The sequence below is a fragment of the Ixodes scapularis genome, unplaced genomic scaffold (genome assembly GCF_016920785.2).
Source record: "Ixodes scapularis isolate PalLabHiFi unplaced genomic scaffold, ASM1692078v2 PGA_scaffold13__105_contigs__length_92229423, whole genome shotgun sequence".
Lineage (NCBI taxonomy): Eukaryota > Metazoa > Arthropoda > Arachnida > Ixodida > Ixodidae > Ixodes > Ixodes scapularis.
Genome location: NW_024609839.1, coordinates 35,791,468 through 35,816,885, shown reverse-complemented (window position 1 = coordinate 35,816,885; position 25,418 = coordinate 35,791,468). Strand labels below are relative to the sequence as shown.

General features: G+C 45.6%; 1 protein-coding gene and 1 pseudogene across 1 annotated transcript; one reads left to right on the top strand and one right to left on the bottom strand.

Moving 5' to 3' along the window:
* Window positions 1-15,172: 15,172 nt before the first annotated feature.
* Window positions 15,173-16,280, bottom strand: LOC115327381 (the record flags this gene model as incomplete). Its single annotated transcript, XM_040210187.1, has 1 exon — window positions 15,173-16,280. A coding segment is annotated over one exon (1,101 nt), but the record flags the coding sequence as incomplete, so codon positions are not given.
* A 2,331-nt stretch (window positions 16,281-18,611) lies between these two features.
* LOC115327380 lies at window positions 18,612-25,418 on the top strand (annotated as a pseudogene).

The window sequence follows — 25,418 nt, the reverse complement described above, 5'->3', positions numbered from 1 at the left end:
AGAAAGAAGAGAGGGTGTGGTGTCCAGAGGGCACTACGAGCGCGGGGGCGGTAGCCGGGCAAAAGAAAACCTGGTGCGTATGGGACTTCAGAGTTGTACTCGGCACGAGCGGTGCTGGAGGGTGGCAGTTGAATAAAGGTCTTCAAAACGCAACAACTGGCGACGAGGATGGGATTCGAACCCACGCTGGCAAAGCCCAATGGATTAGCAGTCTTAACAGATTAGAAGTGAACCGTCTTCCCTTCGGCATAGCATCTGCACCCTCCATTTTTCAAAAAACTATGGATCAAGTGCTTCAAGGGCTGCCGCAGACCACCTGCTACCTGGACGACATCCTGGTGACTGGCAGAACGAAGGGTGAGCATTTTGAAAACTTGAAAGCAGTCTTAACACGATAACAAGAAAAGGGAATGCGTCTTCAGAAAGAGAAGTGGAAATTCTTCCAAACGGAAGTTGCCTACCTCGGTCATGTGATTAGTCGGGATGGTCTACGAACCATGGAGGATAAAGCAGCAGCACTTCGAGATGCACCCACTCCAAAGAACAAGGCAGAGTTGCGTTCATTCCTTGGGCTTGCTAACTACTATGGCAAATTTCTACCGAACTTAGCAACTACCGTGTATCCTCTGAATCGTCTACTGCAGAAGAAGGCTGCATGGGAATGGAGCACAGACTGTCAGGACTCCTTTGATTTGCTTAAGAAGCTGGTGACGTCGGCACCTGTCCTGGCATATTTTGACCCGCGTCGACCCATTATACTGGCATGCGATGCATCGGCGTATGGAGTAGGGGCAGTCCTGTCCCATGAGTTTGAAGATGGAACAGAGCGACCAGTTGCTTTTGCTTCTAGGACCCTGACTGAGCACGAGAAGAATTATTCTCAGTTAAAAAAAGAAGGCCTAGCTATCATCTTTGGAATAAGAAGATTCCACTATTTGTATGGCTATCACTTCACGCTGATCACTGACCACGCTCCCTTACAGAAAATCCTAGGCCCAACGACCGGGATCCCTACAAACACAGCAGCGAGGCTCCAGAGGTGGGCCTGTCAGCTAGCCGCACACCGCTACACCATCGTCCACCGGTCTTCCGAGGAAAATGCCAATGCAGACTGCTTGTCAAGACTCCCAAAAGCAACGGACAACCCCAACACAAACGCCGTCGACGAAACGTTCGCCTTCTACTGTGAGTACTTCGACAATGTACCTCTTAGATGTAAAGACATTGCACGGGCGACGTCCAGAGACCCCCTCCTAAGTCAGATCGTGGAAAGAGTAAAGCACGGTTGGGGCCCAGAACGCAAGCCAACCGATCCAGAGTATGCACCCTTCCACGTACGCCGCAATGAGCTGTCACTCCACCAAGGATGCCTCATGTGGGGTTTACGAGTGGTGATTCCGAAAACCCTGCAGAAAAGGGTCCTAGAAGAACTTCATGGGGACCATTATGGTATCGTGCACACTAAGGAAATGGCTAGGAGCTATGTTTGGTGGGCATCCCTGGATAAAGACATTGAGAGGGAAATTGGAGGGTGTACCATGTGTCAGCTGCACCGAAACAATCCGTCCGCTGCTCCCCTGCACCCTTGGGCATGGCCGACACGTCCATGGGAGAGACTGCATGTGGATCTGGCGGGACCTTTCATGGGTAAAATGTTCCTCGTGCTCGTGGATGCTCACTCCAAATGGCCAGAGGTGTTTGTCTTGGAGTCTACGACGTCAAAGGTCATAATCCAGTGTGTACAAGATTGCTTCGCACGGTTTGGTCTGCCCACAACCATGGTTTCTGACAATGGGCCTCAGTTTGTGTCGGAGGAATTTCAAACTTTCTTAAGGAACAATGGTATCGCCCAGGTCACGTCTGCACCATACCATCCCGCTACGAATGGACTAGCTGAGCGGTTTATTCAGACCATGAAGAACTATCTGCGGAAGACAACTTCGAGCCATCCCCTCCGTACAAGATTGTCACGTTTTCTTCTATCGCACAGGAACACCCAGCACTCGACAACAAGAAAGTCTCTGGCCCAGTTGATGCTACAGCGGCATCTTCGCACCAGACTGGACCTCCTGAAACCATCAGTTGCAGACTGTGTGGCCAGCGCACGCTACCGCCAACAGCGGCAACACCCAGGACATGAGCGGGCTTTCACTGCAGGAGACCAAGTCTATGCCAGAGATTATCAAAGTGGTCACAAGTGGCAGCCAGGAACAGTCGCTGCCCAAACTGGTCCAGTGTCTTTCCAAGTGCAAGTCTCCCCGGGACGGGTATGGCGAAGGCATCAGGACCAGTTGCTCCGAGCACCGTCGCAAGACTCCGGACCTTCAGAGTCGCGTCCAGACGAAGCGGGAGGGGTGTCTGCCACGGCTTGGACAGACAGCACACCGGAAGACAGCGCAGGTGACAGATGCCTTCCACAGGCCTCTTTGCCTGCACCATCCGAAGTCCCGAGGCCAAGAAGCAACACCCAGGATGCTGAGACGCTCATGGATGCAGATAATAGTGACGGAGAGCGGCGGTATCCCGTGCGAGATCGGCGCAAGCCTCGAAAGCTAATAGAAGAATGAAAAAAAAAAAAAAAGCGACGGACTTTTCTAAATTATTTGCTGTTAATGGCCGGATGTTACCAGCTGGGTATATTTGTTTAAAAAGGAGGGGAAAGATGTGGTGTCCAGAGGGCACTACGAGCGCGGGGGCGGTAGCCGGGCAAAAGAAAACCTGGTGCGTATGGGACTTCAGAGTTGTACTCGGCACGAGTGGTGCTGGAGGGTGGCAGTTGAATAAAGGTCTTCAAAAACGCAACAGAGGGGATAGTAGAAGAAATGGCAACTGACTGCATCATCCTGGTTGGGCTAAGCCAGGACACCCGTCTACGAGAAGCGGGGGCCAAAGTGGTGTGTTGCCTCACCCGGGGGGCCCCGAAGGGTCCAAACCTACCCCGGGTTCAGCTCAATCACCAGGATGCCCTTTTCCACGGACACGGGCTCGCCACGCACAGCCAGACATGGGTGGGTCTTAGCCACTTTTTACTCAGGGTCTGTGATGTTGCCAATGTGGCTGGGGTCCGTGGTGACGCTACTCACCAAGCACCTAGCACCTAAGGTGCAGGCGCCCCCTGCGGGGCTCGGGGTCCGTGGAGACGCCACTCTCCAAACACCTGTTTTCACAGGTGCCCCCTGCGGGGGAAAGCACTAATCCCCGACAATGACGCCAAAAGTGTCGAAAGACGTCCAAACAAGAATAGTCTGAATGAGTGAAGCGGGGTTGTCCCAGCGACACATCTCGTCGAAGACAAACGTGTCTCTAGTGACGGTCAACCGAATTATAAAGGCGTACCGGGACGAAGGCCGCATCAACGATGCCCGCTGGGGTCGTCCTCCTTCGTGCACGGCTTTGAAGGAAGACCTGCTCATTGTCACCGCCGCCGTGGATGATCCGTTTATGTCGGCTTCAGAGATTAGGAAGCATTTAAACCTCAACATTTCTGCAAGCACCATTCGAAGACGGTTGTGGGATGCAGGCCTCCACTGCCGCATAGCCACCGAGAAACCACCTCTTTACGAGAGCCATCGACACCAGCGACTTCTCTTTGGGCAAAAGCAAGTGTGTTGGGGTTCTGATAAGTGGAATGAGGTGCTATTTTCCGACAAGTCCAGCTTCACCACATGCTGGGACCAACAACAGAGTGTGTGGAGGCCAGCCTGTGCCAGGTAATACCTCCAAAAAATCGATTTAATTCGAAAACGTATTCATATGTGGCGATGCTTCAAACGGCCTATAAGAAAGTGCTTCTAAAAAGGGGCAAAAATTATAATGCGAAACTGCAGATCACAATCACAAACTGGCGATGACTGATTTGTCACTGATAAGATGAACTTTCAGAGCGCAAGGTGCATGCCGTTCAGTACGAGTAATTGTTTGATGATTTTCGAATAAATAATGCTTGGGTTAGTAGAAAAAAGTGGCAAACCGAGGCCCCAGAGGTGCATCGCAGTAGGTGTCCTCACCAAAACTAATAGAGTGTCATCGTAACGTTTAATATTGCAATATTTAAGTTATGAAGATGCTCAAAAACATCTTCATAACATTTGGAATCGAGAGAGGGTCATTCAGATTTCCAACTGTAATTTTGATTAAATATAAACCATTTCATGCAGTGGAGTAGAAAACCCTTGGTGAAAATAGCAACAACGAAGGAGTTTATTTTTTCGACGTTTCAGCCGGAGTCTGGCCTTTGTCCGGACGGCAGGACATCCTGACGGAGGCCGGACTCCGGAAGTCCAGCGAAAACCGGACTACGGCCGAAAAGTCGAAAAATAAACCCGTCCGCTGTTGCCGTTTTCACCGAGGGTGTTTTATACCCTTGTTACACGGGCACATTTAACTGCAGTTACGCTAAGCCACAGATAGCGCACACTACTTGCGGACAACATTCTGCGGCTATGCAGTCAAAGCTATGGGCGAACGTGCCCTTGAGCATCTTGAGCATCTATCGAAGCAGTGCGCGCGCGCTATTCACTTCTTCTGAAATAGCTGTCAGAGAGTATAGTGCGATATCTGTGGTGCCGCGCAACAGCAGTTTAGTTGAGTTAACCGCGGTTAAGTGTGCCCGTGTAACAGGGGTATTACTGTTATACCTATGCCTTCTGCCTCCCCGCCACCATGCCCGTTATATCCAGACCGGCCCCCGGCGCACCCAAGGTGGAGCAGCTAACGCGGATGCCCCTGCGCGTTGCTGGTTTGCCGTTCTACCAGCCCCGCAACGCAAGCGATGTGCTCGCCGCCGGTGCAATCCGACCGCGGGAGAAGCGACCGGCAGCCGTTTAAGTTTGCTTTATGAAGTGTCACCGCCATGGGAGTTTGATAGAGAAAAACACTCCTATACTATTACATGTGATTTTCAAGGGGATGCTTGGACTGTTCGGTATAAAAAATAATTCGAAATACCCTGGTGTGATATAACCGGGCTCGACTTACAGTCTAAGCTGATTATAACAGACCTGGTCACAACACACATCTGTATATATACATACCAATTCGTGAAGCTCGGTTGGTTTTCCTCTACGTACCATTGACTTAATTTTATATCTGAACACAACATACTCAATTTAAAACAGACCAAAATCTTGGTAAAAATCAAGGTATGTCATACCGAGTTTGAACTGTATATATCGAAATTAGGGAAATTATGCTCTAGAACTAAGATAATCTGATGGGCTCGCTATTTATACATAATAGACCCTACAGCGCAAAGAACAAGGGCAAGAAAAAGACATCTTTTTCTTGTCCTTGCCCTTTGCACTGTAGTGTGTATTACGCTCTAGAAACTCAATTTTGGGACAAACGCGCACGTTTCTTGCCCAAAGGCTAAAACCCCGACTGGTATCAAACCCGAGTTAGAGGATAGTACTGTAAATATAAATTAGCATACCACTGAGAGTAATAGTCTATATTGCCTAATTACTCACGTGTCATGTCAATTAAAAGGAGCCAAATAGTTAAAATAGCAAAATTACACTCTCCAAGCTCAATTTTTGAAGAAACGCAAATGTTTCCTGTCCAACCCCGATTCATGTCATACCCGTGTTTGATTATAGTACTTTCTATGTACAACAGCATGCCACTTAGAGCAATTGCATATTTTGTCTAATTACTCGAGGCTCGTGTCATTAAACTTTAGGCTGGGGAGCTAAAAACGCCAATATATTATTTGAAACCAGACATGAACTTTTTGGTTAATACTTTTTATGTACAATTAATCGCATGCCATCACGAGCCATTGCAGGTTTTGTCTAATTACTCGAGGTTTGCGTCATTAAAATTAATTTAGGCTAGGCAGCTGAGAACGCGGAAATAATATATCCAATGTGACTTGGCGTCCTTTCCCTAATACATTTTTTTTGGAAAGGGCCTCATACTCGTCTCAATATACTGACCCGACCGTGATATGTTATTCAAAATATACTGAGAACAAAAATGTGGCAAGCTACCTCTTCTCATTATCACTGCAATCGCAATTCGAACACCTAGAAGCCAATCATGAAGCAAAGAATATAGGCGTAATTAGGCAGCGAAGAAAGCAGAAATACTCTCAAATCAAAAAATAAGAGGAAACAAATTAACCATATCAAACTTGTCAGGCTCGCATAAAACAATAGCATAACAATAACTAAATAACCCCCATTTTTAGAATTGCAAAAAGAGCGAGTGCTCGCTTTCAAAAAAAAAAAAAAAAAGTGCTCGGTAACTTGGCTAATCGGTCGCCGGGACACGTCTGTGCGATGCCGTTTTATCAGTGGGGTCTTTCAGCTTTGCTTGCAACACATGCTCTTGTTTCCATGTCTGGAGGAATGTCGTCACGGTGGAAGCAAACTATTGTGTATAAGTTTACAGGTAACCACACATTTTTTTTAAATGACCATCTACCGTTGAGATTTGGATGCTAATTGTATATTTAAATAGAGCATGGCAGTATTTCTCAATAATAAATTATGTGACAAATAAATCCAATGAAAAGTAGACAAGGTTTATTTTTTATTTGAGACGAAAGTGGATAACAAAGAATATTAGCCAACATTGAATGCTAAAAGCTACTCGATGTGAATCATTCTTTTACAGGGTCATCTAATTGCTCGGCTAAAGTAAAGGACCTCATATTCGACCTCATCAGGAAGTGTAAGTAGATGGCCTTACCATTAATGCCATCGTCACAGACATGGGCCCAGGGAACCAGGGCTTTTGGAGGGAATTTGGCATTACTGCCACAAAGCTTGGCAAGATCTGTCTCCTGCACATGTTTATGTGCAGGTGGGTCTGACCGAAAGTTGTACTTCCTAGCAGACGCACCGCACACCCTCAAAAACCTCCGAGGTCATCTTGTGCAAGGACAGCATGTCGTCATTCCAGACGAGATTGTTACAGAAGCACAACCTTCCATAAAACGAGGTACATTTGCAATCTTGTCAGTCATCATCAGTCACAACTTGTGCTCCAAAACTCATCTGAGAGTATAAAGTGTAGTTAAGTATCACTCATGCTCTCCCTTTGCTTATTTGAACATTTTGCTATTCAGGTGTTGATCAACTATGTCCAAGAGGTGGCCCAAAGAGATGAAATAAGCGAGTTGAAGCTGGCACCCCACCTAAAGGACAAGCACGTTGACCCCAGCCATTATGAAAAGATAAGCGTTGCCTCGGCCATGGCTGTGAGAGACCACAGCACAGGGTGGGCAATAGGGGCTCTCGTGAAAAAAGGCCAGATGTCTTCTGCAGCCATAATGGCAGCATGGTTTTTAGAAACCGTCTTTAGGTGGTTCCGCCGCAGGCTCATCGCGCAAGATGAGCCTGGCGATGAGTGAGATTGACGCTGGGAAACATGACGATGCCATGGGGTTCTTGGCTGAAGTGCTGGACCTCTTCGGACGACCTACAATCCAAGGATCAGGCAAGAAGCCAGCGTGGAAACCCGTACAAACGGGTGTCCTCATCACAACTACTCCGGCTCTCTCCGTCCAAAACCTGTACTTAAAAGAAAATGGTTTAAGGTACTTGTACCCTCCTCAGTGTCATTGGGAAAAAAAATCCCGTTCCGCGAACTATGCAGTTTAAAAGTGCTTTGCCAAAGCCGCCTGTATACAGGCGGTTTTGGCTTTGCATACAATAGGCCCCTTACGAAAGTCAGTCAAGCAGCTATGAGATACCGAAACCGCCGCCCTTACTGCGTCGTCGTGCGAGCGATGGCAGGTGCTTGTGGCAATACTCCCGGTACCTTTGGATACGGTCCTCAGGGAAGAGTGACTTTTTGCCTTCCCCTTGGAGCATTGACCTCACTGCAGTTCAGCGTAGCTTTAACAAATGTAAGATAGAGGAGTACCACACCTCGACACTCGCTTCGAGCCGCCAGATTGCCCGAAGTAACAAGTTCATCACCGAGGCCTCCGTTGATCCGGCGTTGGTTCAAGTGTTGAGGTAAGCATTGTTCTTTCTTGTCGCCCGTTCAGACCCAAGCGTGAGCCAACCCAAAGCTACAAGCGCGCGCATCACGCCGTGAACGTGTCTTTAACGTGCAGGCGGACTTGTGCCGTCTGCAGCAGCGCCGGGCACAAGGAAACGCCAAAAGAGGCCTAAGATACTCGCGAATCTCTTCGGCCTCTTTTGCATGAAATGAAGTGAAATGAAATGTAATTTTGTCCGGCTCGTTGCCTTCTCACAGCTTGAGATGATGTTGCGAAGCTTAGTGGCGTACGGACTAAAGAGTATGAAGCTGGGGGTGAGACGTAAACACAATCGCTCTTGCGTCGTGCCGGTGAACTTGAACTTCACTTTTGTACGCCGTGCTTCATAGTTTTATTTTTTTTAGCAAAGGCGCCTGTTTTTTTTGTATTGCTTTCTGTACTGGCAAGTTTCACGTTGACAGTTTGACATGCGTGGTGCCCACGAGCGTGCACTATGTCCACTGCAACACATTCTGTGTTACCAGTGCCGTTATCACAGTAGAGCAATAAAGGGGCTAATTGTTTATGTTTTTGGATTCACCTGAATGCACTTTGCCTTTAAGTTTTTGCTACTGCCTGGTCATGCTTAGCGCTAGCTTCATTATGTGGGTGCATGATGTTGCTTCAGCTAGAGCAGTGTTTGTATAATCAGGCCAGGGGCTCCGGAACCGGGGGGACAGGGGGGGCGTCCGCCCCCCTCATGTTTTTTTCGTAGGGGTCATGCCCCCCCGACGCTGAAGGCTGACCCACAACCCTCCCTTAATGTAGTCAGAGCAACATGCTACAGCGCCTTCCAAGCTTGAAGCGGAATAAGAACAGCGACGTTTTGTCGGGACGAGAATTGGTAGTAAAGCTGATACCCCTGTTAAGTGCTGCAATAAACGTTTCTTCTAAGCCAGCCTTGAGGCGCGCGTATTGGTCACATCTTAATCACTGGCAGCAGGACGGGGACAGCTTAGGAAAGGCACCTTTCTACCATTCCTTGTCATCGGAAACGATTGCGGGGAGGAGGCCTCCCTCCAGCTCTGTATAAGCCTCCCCAAACGTAAAACCTCTTGCCGCAGGAAATCGGTCTCTGACAGAGCGCTTCGACGAACAGCAGTCCGGAGCATATGTCCTTGGAAAGACTGCACACTGTCTTTGACGAGTTTTGCTTGAGCCATGCCAATACCGTACCAATCAAGCGCACTGATCCCATAATGGCCGGAGAGGGTTCAGAGCTGGCCTAGCATGGGAGGCGCCCTTGAAGTTTCTGCACGACGCCTAGACACGAAAAGCATTTCTCCCATCCGTCAATCATTTTCATACTTTTGTTCGGTGTGACAAAAGAGGCCACGGAAACGCTCTTGCGTGCTAGAGATTTTGAAGATCTCTTTTTGTTACTCAGAAAATATTTCGGCTAAACAAAGGTCGCTTCCTCCATTTCGGTTTTTCCGCGCGTACAGTCTTTAAAGTTGGGGGGGATCTGCACTGCCAGGATGTGAGCCTTGACCCCCCCCCCCCCCCCCCGATCAGAATTGACTTCCAGAGCCCCTGGATCAGGCTCATTCAGCTAGCTCTGAGGCCACATTCTTGTCTGCATGCCCTCTCTCGCAGTACTTCAACTTCTCATTGCAAGTATGTCTCAGTCATTAGTGTTCATTTCTGCCTATGTTGTTTAAAAGTCCACAAACATGACATATTTGCCACGAACAAGAAATTGTTGATTATATGGATTACCCTGATGCTGGTGGGAAAAGAAGGCTTCGAAAAGTGAAAGGAAAAAGGGGTCGGTGGCTTAGCTAGCTTGTTCTACTCAACCTTTGCTTTATCAAATCACTGCTTCATCTCTGCAGCTTTAATGACTATCCCATTTTTTTCGCAGGTAGCCCATCCATGGTGGCAGAAATCAACCAGCGACTCCTGAGCATTCGGCCACCACACTGTGCGACTCGTCTTCCCCGACCTGTTGGCGACAAGAACTTTTGGAAGGCCAATGAATGGAGGCAGTGGTTGCTCTTTTATTTCCTCCCATGTACTCTCGGCATTTTGCGACAACGCTACTGGAACCATCTCTGCTGCCTGGTGGAGGCGGTTCACGTCCTTCTGTCACAGGAACTTTCCCAAACCGGAACCAAAACGGTTACCGGAACTTTTGTGCATGATCCCTTGAAACCACCTGCACAGCAAGATGTTGGGGAAAAACTATTTTCAAGTGTTCATTCCCAGCTATTCGACTGACTTTTCATCTATCAAGACGTCGCGAAAGGTACGCATTTTGTAGTTTGTGCCGCGGAGATGTTCTGAATCATCTCAGTATGAACATTCTGTTCGTACTGAGCCGGGACATTCTGTGTCGTCTCAGTACGAAAAAGTACAAGGACTCTGCAGAACTAGTTGAAACCAACGAGAAGCTTGGAGAGTACTAGCCGATCAACGGATCACGAAACTATTCGAGCAGAATGCCTTTTTATGGCATTTCTGTTGAACAGAACGAGCCGTTCACGGCAGCTGATCACACTCGAGACCTCTTTCAGAAAATGTTCTCAGGCTCAAGGGGAAGCTACTAACTATGCTTGTGCCCGAACCAAGACAGGTGCGATAATGAAAGGAATGGCTGAAAAAGAGACCAACGATGTTGTTAGTAGTTTCAGGAGCGTACCGTTCTCAGTCGCGACCAACGTTGCTGGAACACTCAGTTGGGAAACTGCCATAGAGACGTGCTTTGAAAAAGTGTCCCCGATCTGTCCTCGAGTACCGAGCTAATGGCGAACACAACGACGCCATTTCACCCGCAGCAGCCACTCGAGGAACTGCACGTGACATCTATTTTGGCTTTAATCGGTCATTTTGGGCCGAAACAGATACAGCGGAAGAGGTTACAGGGGTGCCATCCCCGTCTGCCCAGCGGACGCGCCACGCCGTACTACCGAAGTTAAAATGCAGCTAGGTCGGGACGCACTACCTGAAAGCACCACTGAGGCATGGTTGAATAAAAACAACAGTAATTGTGCCACAAAGCCTTGCAAACTAAAGATTTTTAAAAACATCACGCGTTCTACATTTTGTATTAAACTCTAATAAATTTCACACAAAAAGAGTCTTTTCCGTTTGTTTTTACGCAAAAATATGCTTTTCAAAAAGCTCAAGGTGACCACAGTACAGACAAATGATAAAGAGTGGCGCTGTTGTCGTATTTAGCTCGGTCTCGGTGGACGCCAGCGGCCCAGGTTTCGACGGCGAGTTTCCCAACTGAGTGTTCTAGTAACGTTGGTCGCGACTGATGCAAGCTATGACGTTGGCAATCATGCCAAGCTTTATCCCATCGTAGTCACGTTTTGTGACAGTTATGAAGAATAAAACAGTTTTCGTATTTCTTCACACAACTGTAGTGTTTTCTGGCATCCCCCGTAGTATTTTAAGCATTGTAGGGTTGGCAGGTCTGCATATTGGGCCACCTCTCACAGCACGGTAGTTCGAGCACTAGCCGAGGCTCTCGCTAAGAGACGCCAGAGAGCCATGCCACTTTAAAAAAAAAAAAAAAAAAAACTGTAATACTAGCACGCCTATCGCCAGCACTTTATTTGCGGGATATAGCAGTGAACCTTTGGTTTTTTTGGTAACAAGCTAAGACTACTTTAGCACAAGGATAGCCCTAGCAAAAATTCCAATAGAGATTTCTATGGGACCAATAGATATTTCTATGGGACCAATAGAAATTTCTATGGGACCAATAGAAATTTCTATGGGACCAATAGGAATGTCTATCGGACCAATAGGAATGTCTATGGGACCAATAAAAATGTCTATTGGACCAATACAGATTTCTATGGGACCAGTAGAAGTGTCTATTGGACCAATACAGACTCCTATTAGCCCAATAGGAATTTCTATGGGACCAATAGGAATGTCTATTGGACGAATACAGACTTCTATTGGCCCAATAAGAATTTTTATGGGACCAATAGAAATGTCTATTAGACCAATACAGACTTTTATTGGCGCAATACGAATGCTACTTGACCAATAGATATTTGTATTGGTCATATAGGAATGGCTATAGGACAGATAGAGATTTGTATTGGTCCTATAGGAACCTCTTTTGGACCAATAGAGATTTATATTGGTCCTATAAGAATGCCTATTGAACCATTTGGGCTTCATTATCAGGCCAATATCGAGCTTCTTTGGGACACATAGCACCCTTCGAGGTCAGTAGACCTGAGCAATAGGAATGTCTACGACCACTTGGACTGTAGTAATTTAAAGCAATAGTTAAGCCGTATTGAACCGGTCATTTGGGCTAGTCTTCTGGGCTATAGTAGAACATTATAAAGCAAGAGAATATTTATTGCATCAATATATGGCTCTTTTGATTAGATCTCAAGATATATTACAGGAAGTGAATGATGTGGTTATGCAAAGACTTTAAAAGAAAAAGGCTTTTCGCAAGATTTTAAGAAAGGCAAGAATTTGTGTTCTTAACAATGTCTGGAATCTAGTTTGTTTGTCAAGACCCCAGCAAAATTTTAATTTCTGTACAGATCCCGGCTTTACAAAGTATTATATAAACTTGTGTTGAATTGCCTGACAGTAGCATAAACTTCTATTCAGGACTAGTAAAGTATATGCTTAATTTATAATCTTGAAAATAAAACTTTATGCCACATTGAATGGCTTCACACCTTTACAGTCAAATGGAATTTATAATGTAACATAAAAATGTAGACATTAAGCATTTCCTTTCAAATATCTTAGAAATATATTGATTATGCTGCTTTATGCACCAACAATTTTTCCACCGGAAGCAGCAGAGGTAAACGTGGTTTATGTTATGCTATATTAAAATGAATTCCAGAGGTCACTGTGCTTAGACAGATTCAAAGTGAAAATGCGACGCCCAGCGGCTTTTATTTATAAAAATGTGAAACTGAATTTCACAATTTCTTGCTGCATTTTGAACCTGTATAATTCAATTCAAGAATGCATTGCAAAGGAGGTAGTCCAGGCTGACAAACACTTCAGTTCTTATAAATTGTTTAATAACCTAGATATTGTGCTGCCAATAACAAGAAATAAATGGAGACAGATGAACTAAAGCAATTATTAATATATATAGTAACAAATACTCATGATACAATTTTTTTAACAAACAATGGAATAAAAATAGGTCTGCCACAGATAAACCATTTTACATCTTACAAAGCAATACCTGCAGAAGCTTTTTTGCTATAATTTTGGAAACTGCAGCAGCATAGTTTTTGAACATTGTAGTATATATGCACTAATGTTATGATTGAATTACTGCAAAATACCGAGCAAGCGATAGCTCAAAATTTGACGATAATCACAAAACACTGGGCAATGGCCACTTGTTAGGTCATCAGCTTTACACATAATATATGTACTGTGCACATTTTTTCAGATGTTACAAAATTTGGGTGTAGCACTTGGTGTGGAATGGGCAGATGCTTGGTATCTTACAGTAGCCGTTTCTCATTTCACGTCTGCATCGAAATTAAATTTTTTGTGTGTTTACAATGCTTAAAAATGGCTGCAGCATTCCTACTGGTGCACTTGTGAATAGCAATACAACAAGAAATATGGTAACCGCAGACAGTACTTAAACCATAAAAATAAAAAAAAGCATACTGATAGGGCCAACATTTTGAGTTGCAAAGCACAAATACAAAGACTGTAGTGAGAAATACAATAATTTCAATAGTTTCTTAAACATGAAAAATATGAAAACATGCCTAATGGTGCTCAAACATATGCTTGTCAGTTGCTGAACATGAATATGGGCATTGTAGCAAGAAATATAATTTCTAATGCTTCCTAAGGGGAACGCTAATCCTGAAAAGTGCAAAATAAAAAAAAATCTCAAAATTAGTGTGATTCATAACACATAAACATGTTTTCCAATTATTACTCAGACATGTACATATATTCAGTTCAACGGATTCAAAGTCACATAGCCAGGCTGCTTACAAGCCAAGCTGAATCGTGAAACATACTTTTGCCATAGCTTTTGATGGGAATATTGAAAGATGGTTGGACATAAACATTTTCCACAAAACAAAGATTTTCTTAAGAAGTAAAATAAGAAAGGACTAAAATGAGCTAAATATATATGCTTAGCCCACATAGTTACAGTAGATCGTTTGCCCAAACATAAAGTCAAATCAACTAAACGGCTTTAAGATGAGTGTCTTTCCTTAGAGCATGAGAAAGACAAAATTATATTACCGTAATGTTCCGAGAGAATGCCCGCCCCGAAGAGATCACCCATCCCGTTTTTCTGGCTAAATATCTGTAAAAAAGATTACGAAAAATCGCCCACCACCCGATTCCCGCCAGACGTCACGCGATGTCCGACGGGAATCGCATTAACCGTGCAATTTGCTGTACCGGCAAGTCTGACAGGCGAGCTCATAGCGGGTTCCCACGTTTTTGTCCACAATCTGCGCGCGCAATATTGGCTCCCAGTACACACGGGTTGTTCCCGCGTGTATGTTGCACTGTGAAATGCGAATCTGCTGCATCCGCAATCTGCGGTATCCGTTACCATGACTTAAATCTGCGCGCGCGATCTCAATTCCACGCTAATTGGTCCCATGTGTATATTACCTTGTGAAATACGATTCTGCTGCGTTTGCGAACTGCGGTATCTGTTCCTGATACGTACGAGTTTGTAGCAGATTCTCACGTTTTTGTCCGCGATCTGCGCGCGCGGTATCGGTTCTCGTGACAGGCAGGTTTGTAGCGGGTTCCAGCGCATTTATTGCACCATAAATCTTGAATCTGCTGTGTTCGCAATTTGCGGTATTTGTTCCCGTGATATGCGAGTGTTCGGCGAGTTTCCGTGAGTCCTTCACACCGTTGATTGCGAATCTGCTGTGTCCGCAACATGCGGTATCCTTTCGTGTGACACAGGAGTTCGTAGTGAATTCCTGCGTGTTTATTGCATCGTGAAACGCGAATTTACAGTGTCCGCGATCTGCGGTATCAGTTCCCGCGTCACGTGGTTTGTAGCCGGTGCCAGGGTGTCAATCATTAATTTTTGATAAAATTTTGCTGTGGCATTCCCCAAAGATAGCCCACCCCATGTTTTTCACCATTTGTATCTTCATTTTGGGTGGGCATTCTTTCAGAACTTTACGATAGTAGTAACCAAACTACATCAAATGAAGACTTCCCCCCGCATCTAGTCTCGCTCAAACATATTAGGGATGCTAGACAAACAGTGGGCATGGACCATTGACACGCACAGTCGAGTCACCTGGCTTGTTTCGAGAACCTTTATGCGGGAAGGCCTGCGTGCTGCAGATAATCTGAAGAGGTGGTCTACCCTCGGATCCCTACGGCAGGAAAGCGGAGAGTAACATAACAATTGTTGGCCACTGTCCACCTCCCAGATCTTGTTTAGTACATAGTGGTGGCCATCGCTAGCTGCAAAGACAGAGTTGTTCGTCTTCTTGGGGCGCTTGTATGAAGCCGAGTGGTACTGGTGCCCCCGGATAGAAATACGCTGGTACTCTACAGCTGTAGTAGGAATGTGGCCCAGCTTGTCCCCTAGAGCAGCCTGCTCACTTTCACTGAAGGCTGTGTACAGCCTACCACTTCCTAGAGTGTGTGTGGACATGTCCCTTTGAGGCGGGGCCATTGCTGCACAAAATGCAACTGTCTCCTGGGTCAGCTCTTCCGTGCTCATGATCTTCTTGAGGTGTTGTTGCATGACGAAACGTTCCAGAATTTGCAGCGGAACACCATTGCTGCCACTAACAAGCTTCAAAAGCTGCCCATTCCCAAACTCAAAAATAAAGGTTGAGTGTGACCACAATGGTCCAAGCTTCTGCACACTCTTTGCCAAATGTAGCAGTTGATGCACATTGAATGTCATTGCTTGTGCACCATAAAGTGATTGCACGACTACAACAAACTCTGTTAGCTGATCAGAGGCCGTCGCAATGTCCCGGTTCACCACAGTGTCCTTTAGAAGGAGGTAGACCGAATTCACCAGCAGGCAGAGGTGGTCCAGGTACCTCTGTGGCAAAATTCCCGTCAAGCAAGGGACTGCATAGTGGAGAAGCCACCCTCTCCACTCGCTAGCTTTCCAGTACTGCCTATCAAGCAATGATCGGGGCAGCCTGGTGAACCATTGGGGGGGTTTGATCTGCAAGAGGCGCCTGTCGAGTTTCGCCAGTGTTGATGGGGCCCCAACATAAAACTCTGACCCTGTAGAAGTAATCCACAACTCGCACAGCTGTTTAGCAACGCCCTCCAAAACACAATGCTTGTAATCAGGGTTTACGCCCCAAACAAGGTCAAACCCTGGCAGGTTCATGAGAGGTGTTGGTCCTTTCACGCCATGGCACGGTGTACCTTCTTGTAGGGCAGCCGCCATGTCCTGCTTGACGCCCTCCGACGTCCTTTCTGGTGGCATCACGAGATTCTTAGCTATCGGGTATTTCACCGAGCCTGAAAAAAAGTTATCATTTTGCACGTTTGCATAATGTAGCCCCTCAATTTTTGGAGCATTAAACCTGTTAAAAAAGCCAATAAGATTTCCAAGTTTATACAAACTATACAAATATGCAGAAAAGATTTAAGGGGCCTTTTGTTTTGCACATTTCATGGCAAATCTGTAAAAAATATTGTTCCATTCTGTTAAAATTTGCAACTACTTTTTCTTCATTGGGCAACAAGTAGATATGCAAGACTGGAGTGTCAGAAGGTACACCCCTGGCATTTTTGTTGTAAACTAAATTTGCTTCAATTTCTGCAAAAACTGACTTTCAATAATATGTCGAATTTAGTCCTTGTGAACTCATTTCACTCACCATTGAGGTAAGTCCCTTCCTGTAGGCAAAAGCTACAACCAAAGTAGCCATTGTACTGCTTCGCGTTGAGGACTGCTGCACGTGCTGGTGCGTCCACACAGCAACACACAACCCGTACTCTTGACTGGACTGTTTGGCCTTCACAGTTCCATGTGATGACACCCACCTGTCCAACCTCTTGCACAAACTGTTCAAGGTACATGCCCATGTCAGGATGACCAGGCCCAAACCACAACCCACAGAGCAGGACGTTGCTCCACCGCAGGGTGATAGGGAGCTCGTTTATGACACACTGAAGTGGCCACAGAGACGACTTGGAGGAGTTGAAAACGCGAGCTCCATCTGTGTTCATAGTGAGTGTGAGGTCACTCCACGAGCCAGCTGCTGCTCCCTTTTGGTACAAAGCACCATCCACAATGTCCGTCATGGTGCCCTCCGCACGCTCTTTCTTCAGTGCACTGAACAAGCCCTTTGCAGTCGTCTTGTCGGAAAGAAGGATGCCCATCTGCTCCTTGATGTCGACAGTCGAAAAGAAGTTTCCCTGCGTGAAGTCTTTCCGAATGCTTTCACCACAATTGGGGCACTTCAGATCCTCTTGCGGCTTTCCAACGTATGTAGTGCACACCGTGCAAAAGAGGTGATGGTGAATCATTCGACTTTTCAAAGTCGACCAAGTCTTCCGCAAAAGGTACGCCGTTTCAGGTAGCGCATCCTTGCCGACCAAAAAGTTCGCCAGCTTTAACAATCCCTCCATTTGGGACCAATTCAGGTCTGACATCGCGCCGTAGGTCACGATACCAACAATCGCTTCTGCAACTGTAAGCACCCCATTAGGCAGGATCACACTGGCGTACTTAGCAAGAAAGTTCTGCCAGTCCTTGTCACATTCGTCGCCACCGCTACCGCCGTCATCATCGCTGCTACATTCACTGCCGCGAACGCTGCCGGAGTCAGACTCATGGCCATCGCGAGGCCGATCACTTGTGTTTCCTTCTTCATCTCTCGCATTGGTAGCACCGCCGGTGTCACCAAGGGTTTCATTGAGAGCGGTTCCCGAGCTATCACTCCGCGAACCACCTTCCCCGTTCTCTTGAGACATGTCCAACTCCTCGTGTTGTTGCACAACTTGGGTGGCTGAATCACTTTCTTCCAAAACGGCAGCATCACGTCGTTTTCTCCGGAAAAACGCAGTTGTTCTGGGAACATTATAATCATTCCCTGGTTCATGATACTGCTTTCTTTTTTCTGCGCGACAGCTCATTGTAGCAGGAACACCAGCCACGCTAGGCTTGGCGGCCATCCTTCGGATTTTCAGGATAGGATTGGATTGGATTCTGGCTTAGGCTAAGAAGCGACTTTCAACTTTTTTGCTCATGTAAGCGATTTGGCGACCGACGAGACAAGCGACGGCGACCCGCTTCGCTGTCGCTCGGTCACTCGCGTGTGACAAGGCAAACCGCATGAAAGAGACGGGAACAAGCGACGAAGACGATGATCGACGTTTTCTAGAAATCCAAAAACCGAGCGACGCGACGGGTCGCTGCGAAACCGCCGACTATCACTAATTTTGAAATTTTGAGGACAGTTGAATACCATAGTGCAAAATATTTAAAATACTTTTGAAAAAAAAATATAGAATCGTTCTTTGCCTTTTTTTTTTTCGATATTCAAGTTGACTAGGTAGACCGCTAGGTCGCCAGGTGGCCAAGAGCGGCCCATGGGATCCGCGATCCCGTGCATCCCGGATCCCGCTGACCTTAATTGTTTTTAAGCCTTGTTTCTTCCTACTTCTTGTAATGTACGCGTTTGTGCGGTTTCAAGACGACGCTAAGAAGCTTGTGGTGCCAGTGGTGGACGTGAAGAATTTCACTCCAGCACATACTAAAGATTTCAACGGTCGGTGCTGGTACGACGTGTGGTGGCAAGACCAGGAAGACGACGAGCAAACGGGGTACTACCGCGCGCAAATCATCAAGCTTTACAGTAAGTAGTAAATTTAATATGTGTCGTGTTGGTCAGTGTTGACGGGGTACTACCGCGCGAAAATCATCAAGCTTAACAGTAAGTAGTAAATTTAATGTGTCGTGTTGGTCAGTGTTGACGGGGTACCACCCCGCGCAAATCATCAAGCTTTACAGTAAGTAGTAAATTTAATATGTGTCGTGTTAGTCAGTGTTGACGGGGTACTACCGCGCGCAAATCATCAAGCTTTACAGTAAGTAGTAAATTTAATATGTGTCGTGTTGGTCAGTGTTGACTCGAATGCCTGGCTTAGCGCATCGCGTCTGGCACGAGCAGTGTCGGCGCGGGTTTGTCGATTTTTAAATGGCGCATTTAGCTTATATATAGCTTGCCCGGGTGAACCAGACCTATGAAGGACCGATATCGCTATGGCGCGCGCGATAAAAGGGCCGCGCGAGGGTGTGATACTAGCGTTTTAGAAGGAGTTCATGATGTGTCGTCGGCTCTTTGAAATGGTCGCATAAGACGGCTTGTTAACGTATCGCGCTACCAGGTGCCCGACGGTAGTGGAGTCATTATTTGAAAGTATCAAAGCAACTCCCTCAAATCAGGAAAAAAAAAAGTTTAATTTTGTGGAAGGCTGTTTTCGAGAAATAATAAAAATATTCTAGGTAATTCTGGTGCTTATAGCGTCTAGAACAAAAATTGACACATATTCACTTCATTTTGCCGCTATACATGCCACTGTGGCCCAGAATGTTATTTCATAGTATATCGCTATATGAAAAATATAGTTTTTTTTTTTAATTATTCCTGTCTTACTTAGGGGATGTAACCTTCTAATAATTTTACTGAAAGCTTCCAGCATCTTATTACACCTTTGTGCTAAATCCCGTCGGTATCTATTAAGAAACCATTTTATGCAGTCACTTCAAAGGGCCAAGGAAACTCAACTTTCTATAAAAAAAAGCACAGTCTGACGAAACCCTGCAATATTTTTTTAGGAACTCAAGAAGAAGCAGAAGAGGAGCAGCGCACGAAGCGGGTTCCAATCCCAAAGCCCCCATCTGATGAGGAAAGCGACTGAGAGTCGACGAGTGAGGATAGTGGAGCAGCTGTCTCACAGGTTTGTACAAAAGCAATATGTTGCAAAAACTTTCCCAATTTCTGCAACGCGCACACTTTAAGCATAAGACTGGAAACAATTTTTTTTTTAATTTATGCCAAATTTTGACAGTTTTTTGTGTAAACATCTGACAGCTTTGTCTGGTTAGACCAATGTTCAAAGAACTGATAGTGCAGGCCCACGCTTGTTGCAACTTTTCAAGTAAAAGGGTGCCATTATGACATACAACAGGAGTGCAACGGTAAAACTATGACATTTTGTGCTTGGTGATTCTTTTCATGCAGTCCCAAAAATCAAAAAGCGAAGTCGCCAAGAAAAAGCGCTCGGAAGCGGTGCTACAAGCGTACAAGAAGCAGCAAAGTGAGCGACTGTATCCGGATGAAGATGTGCAGCCTGACCCCCTGGTAATCGCACATGCCAAAATCAGGCAACTGAAGAAAGAACTGAAGGAAGTCAGGCTCCAGAATTCCAGGTTGCAAACTGCATTGTGCTGCAAAGTCTTGCAGAAAGGTGTGTTGCAATTTAATTAATATGCAACCATCATGCTCACTTGTTCATGCTATTTTAGGGTGTGATGGTGTCTTACCCCTCCTTCCTCTGACCATTGTCTTACTCCACCCAAAGCTTGTTTTAAGGACCACGTAAGAACATATTGTAAGAGTGCTGCCAATTTCGTTCTAGCGCTGGGTGCAAAACACATGACCCATAAATTGCACTTGGTTTTTCTGCGGCTTGCAGTGTGTCTGAAATTTTCGGGTACTTGCCCCAAATGCATCCGGCATAATAGCTGAAACTAGATTGATTCAGGATGAAGATACGCTTACTTCATTGTACATCATATAAACTTTTTCCGATAGTTTACGGCCATGTGCCAGCACATGCTGTAAATGTGGAGTTTCATTATATTAAAGTGATGTAAAAGTTAAGTCATGATTGTATTCTATATATTTGTTACTTAGGACAGACTCATTAATGACCGTCTAGTCTAGGCTGCCTGAGAGAGTCGGAATGTGAGCAAGCTAATGCCCACTGTCACATGTAAATTCTTTGGCTAACGTCCCCACGCCATCATCAAACAAGCTGAGTGGGGGGTACAAACTTCTTTCTAAGATAGAGTCTGTCAATACTCGTATTGATACTCTTTAGACTTCATTAGCAGTTTCACAATAGAATACATTTTCAGAACATCAGAGGAGGAGATCACATAGTGGGAGGGCACTGTAATCCATAAAGCTAAAAGGTTCTTGCACAGTCTGATTCACCAGCATCATTTCTGTTGCATATCCAGCAGACAGTCAAAGGGCTGCACAAGTCAGCCCAATCTCAATGGGGCAAAGAATATTCAATACTCTTTATGTCTGGCTCACAGTGCCTTATACATCATACAAAAGAAAGTCCACAGTCTTCATTCAAAAACCCATGTCATATTAACATCCATACTTTGATTGCTGCCTGTGAAGCTACTCCATGAATTGTTTGCCATGTGGCCTGCAAAGCACGGGCATTGTGGTAACTTGCATAAAAATCTGTGCACACCGTCCTGTGTATGTTTAAGTAGTGTGGCCATGCGACTCCAAACTTTAAAGTTTCTCATATGTACGTAGGGTTGTAAGACATTTTACTCTGTAGTATTTGTGAGACATTATCAGACTAATCTGAAAGTAGCATATCTTTTCTTCATATCTTATGGTGACTATAGCATTCCTGGACATGTAGAGTAAACTGAAGACAGTCTTGGCAGCGTCAAATTGTCAGCGAAGACAGCTGCATCATTTCGCGTTATGTGCGGCCTGCAAGGTTCTGAACTAAATTTCCTTTGACCCACAACATTTATGAGTTGTGCAGCCTTGTTCGAGTGTATGCAAAGGGCTTTTTCTTATCTTTTAGAACGGGAACAAGAGCGGGACTATGCAAGGACAACAGGAGCCTGCAACAATCCAAGGCCATTCAGCCCTGCAGTACAAGGTTCTGGTGCTCCAGTGCCACTCGCTTCTGGGGCAGGTTCACAGGTGCAGGCATCTCCTTACATTCAACGTCCAGCATCGGTGCCCGCAAGCGTGCACTCAAGCCCTGAGGAGCTGCCCATTCCCGCCAGGGATCCATCCCCCATGACCTTTTCGAGGTTGAGGAAGACCAGGCTGCTCCACTTGGACAACCAACCCTCTTCCAGGCCGGAGGAGAAAAGGTAACCTTTCTCTTGAAGTGGTAGTTTCCAAACGCTGTTAACTGCATAGCCTTTCCCTGTTACACTGTTTTTGTATGCGAGGTGGCATAAAAAAGTTTCGAACTCGCCTTATAGAGCCAGAGGGTATTACTTTAAATTTTATTTGACTGTCGTAAACCTTGAAGTAGTACCTTCTCGAGCAAATAACACAGCCCCGATGATTTTGTTATTGTTAGAGCGCCTTCTAGAAATGCTCTTTCTGGCTCTTCGGCGAATCCTCGTCTCTTTCAGAATCTCTTTATCTGACCCGAGGTTCATTTAAAAAAAATAAGGAACGATAAAATATTTATGTAGGGTCCAACAAGGAGAACATCAGAAGGACATGGACAATAACTAGACTGTTCTGGATCGAAAAGTGCTGCAGCTGCATCGGTGTTTGGGCTGGGGCATTGCCATGTTGAATCACTCAGTTGCCAGCAGCCCACTGATCTGGGAGCTTGAACTCCACCCGAAAATTCGTCTTATATGTCAAGACCACCTGGGCCCGTTTGCTCGAACCACTAACCGCGGCTAAAGTTAGCCGCAGTACCTAGGAGAGGGATTTTGAAATCACGTGACTGGCTCGGTAGGGATGCGGGGAAACATGGCGGTGCCCCAGCGAGTGAGCGCCGCTCGCTTTGGAAATAATATGTCGTTGTAGCTGCAATATCGAGCGCGTTTGTCAGCAGCGAATGGTGCAGGAGGCTTTCGCTTTGCCTTACCTCAATTAAACCGAAAAGCATGGGCAATGACATCGGCGCATTTTTTAGATAGTGTTTCGATTCTGGGCATTCCTAAGCCTAAACGAACGTGATAATTGTCGGCATGGCAACGTCTTTGGAAAGCGGATTGCCTCGACTCAATCGGCCGGGTACTGATAGCACACAAAAGCAGACAGCGTCCCAACAGACTTTCTTATAAAATATCCAAGCATCGCGAGGAGAACGCTGGAAGTGTAATTCTACGGTCCACGCGCGCTGGCCTTCCTCTTATAAAAGATTCGAAGTAAAAAATCATAATAAGGCTTTAATGAACGCGCGTGCAATGCAAAATTTGTTTTATACTTGTTGCTTTAGAACGGTTACTACTGCAGACGCCAGCATGTGCGATGCGTGCAACTACAGTCATAGCATGCACCTCGGTGCTTAGATAATTTAGAAAAAAGGTCTGTTGGGACGCTGTCTGCTTCTGTGTGCTATCAACAATCTGCTTTCCAAAGGTTGCCATGCCGACAATTATCGCGTTCATTTAGGCTTAGGAATGCCCAGAATCGAAAGACTATCTAAAAAATGCGGCGATGTCATTGCCCATGCTTTGTGGTTTAAGTGAGGTAAAGCAAAGCGAAAGCCTCCTGCACAATTCGTTGCTGACTAACGCGCCTGATATTGCAGCTACAACGACATATTAGTTCCAAAGCGAGCGGCGCTCACTTACTGGTGCACCGCCATGTTTCCCCGCATCCCTACCGAGCCAGTCACGTGATTTAAAAAAATCCCTCTCCTAGGTACTGCGGCTAACTTTAGCCGCGGTTAGCGCTTCGAGCAAACGGGCCCTAAGCTCATCCTAACTTTTGTCAAGTTCAGAAATTTTGGAAATCCAGCTTGGTCGGTTTTAATAAATTGACAAGTGGTCTTTTTCTTACATCTTCAGGGGCTGCTAGTGTCGGAGGGCATCTTGTTTGTTCAAACTCAAGTGAATTTTGGGCAGATAAAATGTCTGTGCGATTCCCCAAATTTGTGCTTTTTTCTAAAACACGGTCATCAAACAATTGCTCAAGGGGTTTCTGAGCTTCTGTCACGCTCTTTATAGTTTTCACACAATTTTATGCAACACGTTGTTTTAGATTTTTTTTTATCTTAAACAGCAGGGAAACACCTTCCAAACAAAGAAGTACAGCTCGGATTATCTTTAACTTTGCAAAAAGCAACTTTGGTGCACTGAGTGCCAGACCTGCAAGGAAGTGTCATTTGACATGGCACTGCATTACCACATATTTTTTTTTTCTATGATGCCACTTTGAGAATTTTCTGATCCCACCTCGTAGTACCACTCCAAGCTTCTTATTTGTCTCTATTTTGACTTTGTGCAGTTCTGACAAGGCAGTATGACATCTGCTGGTTAGGAGTACTCTCTTGATACAGACCACTGATCTCAATGTCATATTGTTTGTCAATGTAGCAGTTTAGCATTGCTGCAGCTGCTGAGCCACCAGATTGCCACTACCAAATAGCACATTAACATGGACAATATAAGTTTCATTAAGTTGCTATCAGATGAAGCCACAACTGCACTACATTGTGCATTTTTACCAACTTCTCAGCTTTATATAAACATGGTCCTTACATGACAAATAGATATGGAGGTAATAGTAAATATTGAATTTAAAGTTGAGAATATTTTTTTGGGTGGTGCCATACATGTCCTGCTTTTGAGATGACTGGCCAACCAGAAAATAAACAAAAATAAACTTCACTGTTGATGTGTATTTTTGTTTCAGGTGTATGTCGGTGCAAACATCTGGGTACCAAGCAAGAGCTACTCGGACTTGCTCGCACGCACCAGAGATTCGCTGTTCGTCAGAGAGGCAGCAGTGATTATTTTTTCTACATCGGGCCTGGCAGGAAAGAGCGTCACCGGGATATCCTCCAACCGCACAAAGAATTCGCCGAAGCCGGCACTTGAGGATTTCAAGTTCAAGGCTCTTGGCAGTAAGAATTACTTTAACTCATTTCTTCTTTGTACTAGGGTATTTCTGCAACCAGGGTCTAGTCTGTTAATATTCACATATATTTACTTGATTGAGGAAATGGCTGTAGTCCAGAGCTCATCTTGTCTGAATAAGATATGCTGTGAGCCATTGTATAGTGGTGCCATCGACTTCCAGAGGAAGCCTGCTATAGTGCAGATTTTTATTCTATGGCAAGCCTTGCTTTGCTTAAAAGAGAGTTGTCATAAGGCAAAATAGTGCCACTAGTAATTAGAGGCATCTTGCTAGAGGCACAATATTATTGGAGTTTTTGCTTCGAGCCCTGGATCAATCAGTATCTGTTTTGCAGAAAAGAAAGCATACACCTCTTTTTCTACATCAGCTGAATTGAAGTATGTCTGTTTTTTGTAGCATTCTTCTTGCACTACCTGGTGCATCGTTGCAAGTGTAATCCCAAGTGCGCGACCACGTGCAAGTGTAAAGTCAAGAGCGATTGCAAGTGTGAGGCCCAGCATGGATGTCAGATCCCCAAAAGGCTGGCTCTTCTCAACAAGCATGTGGCTTCAAAGATTATGGATATTGCCAGACGGGAAGGTCGTAAGTGA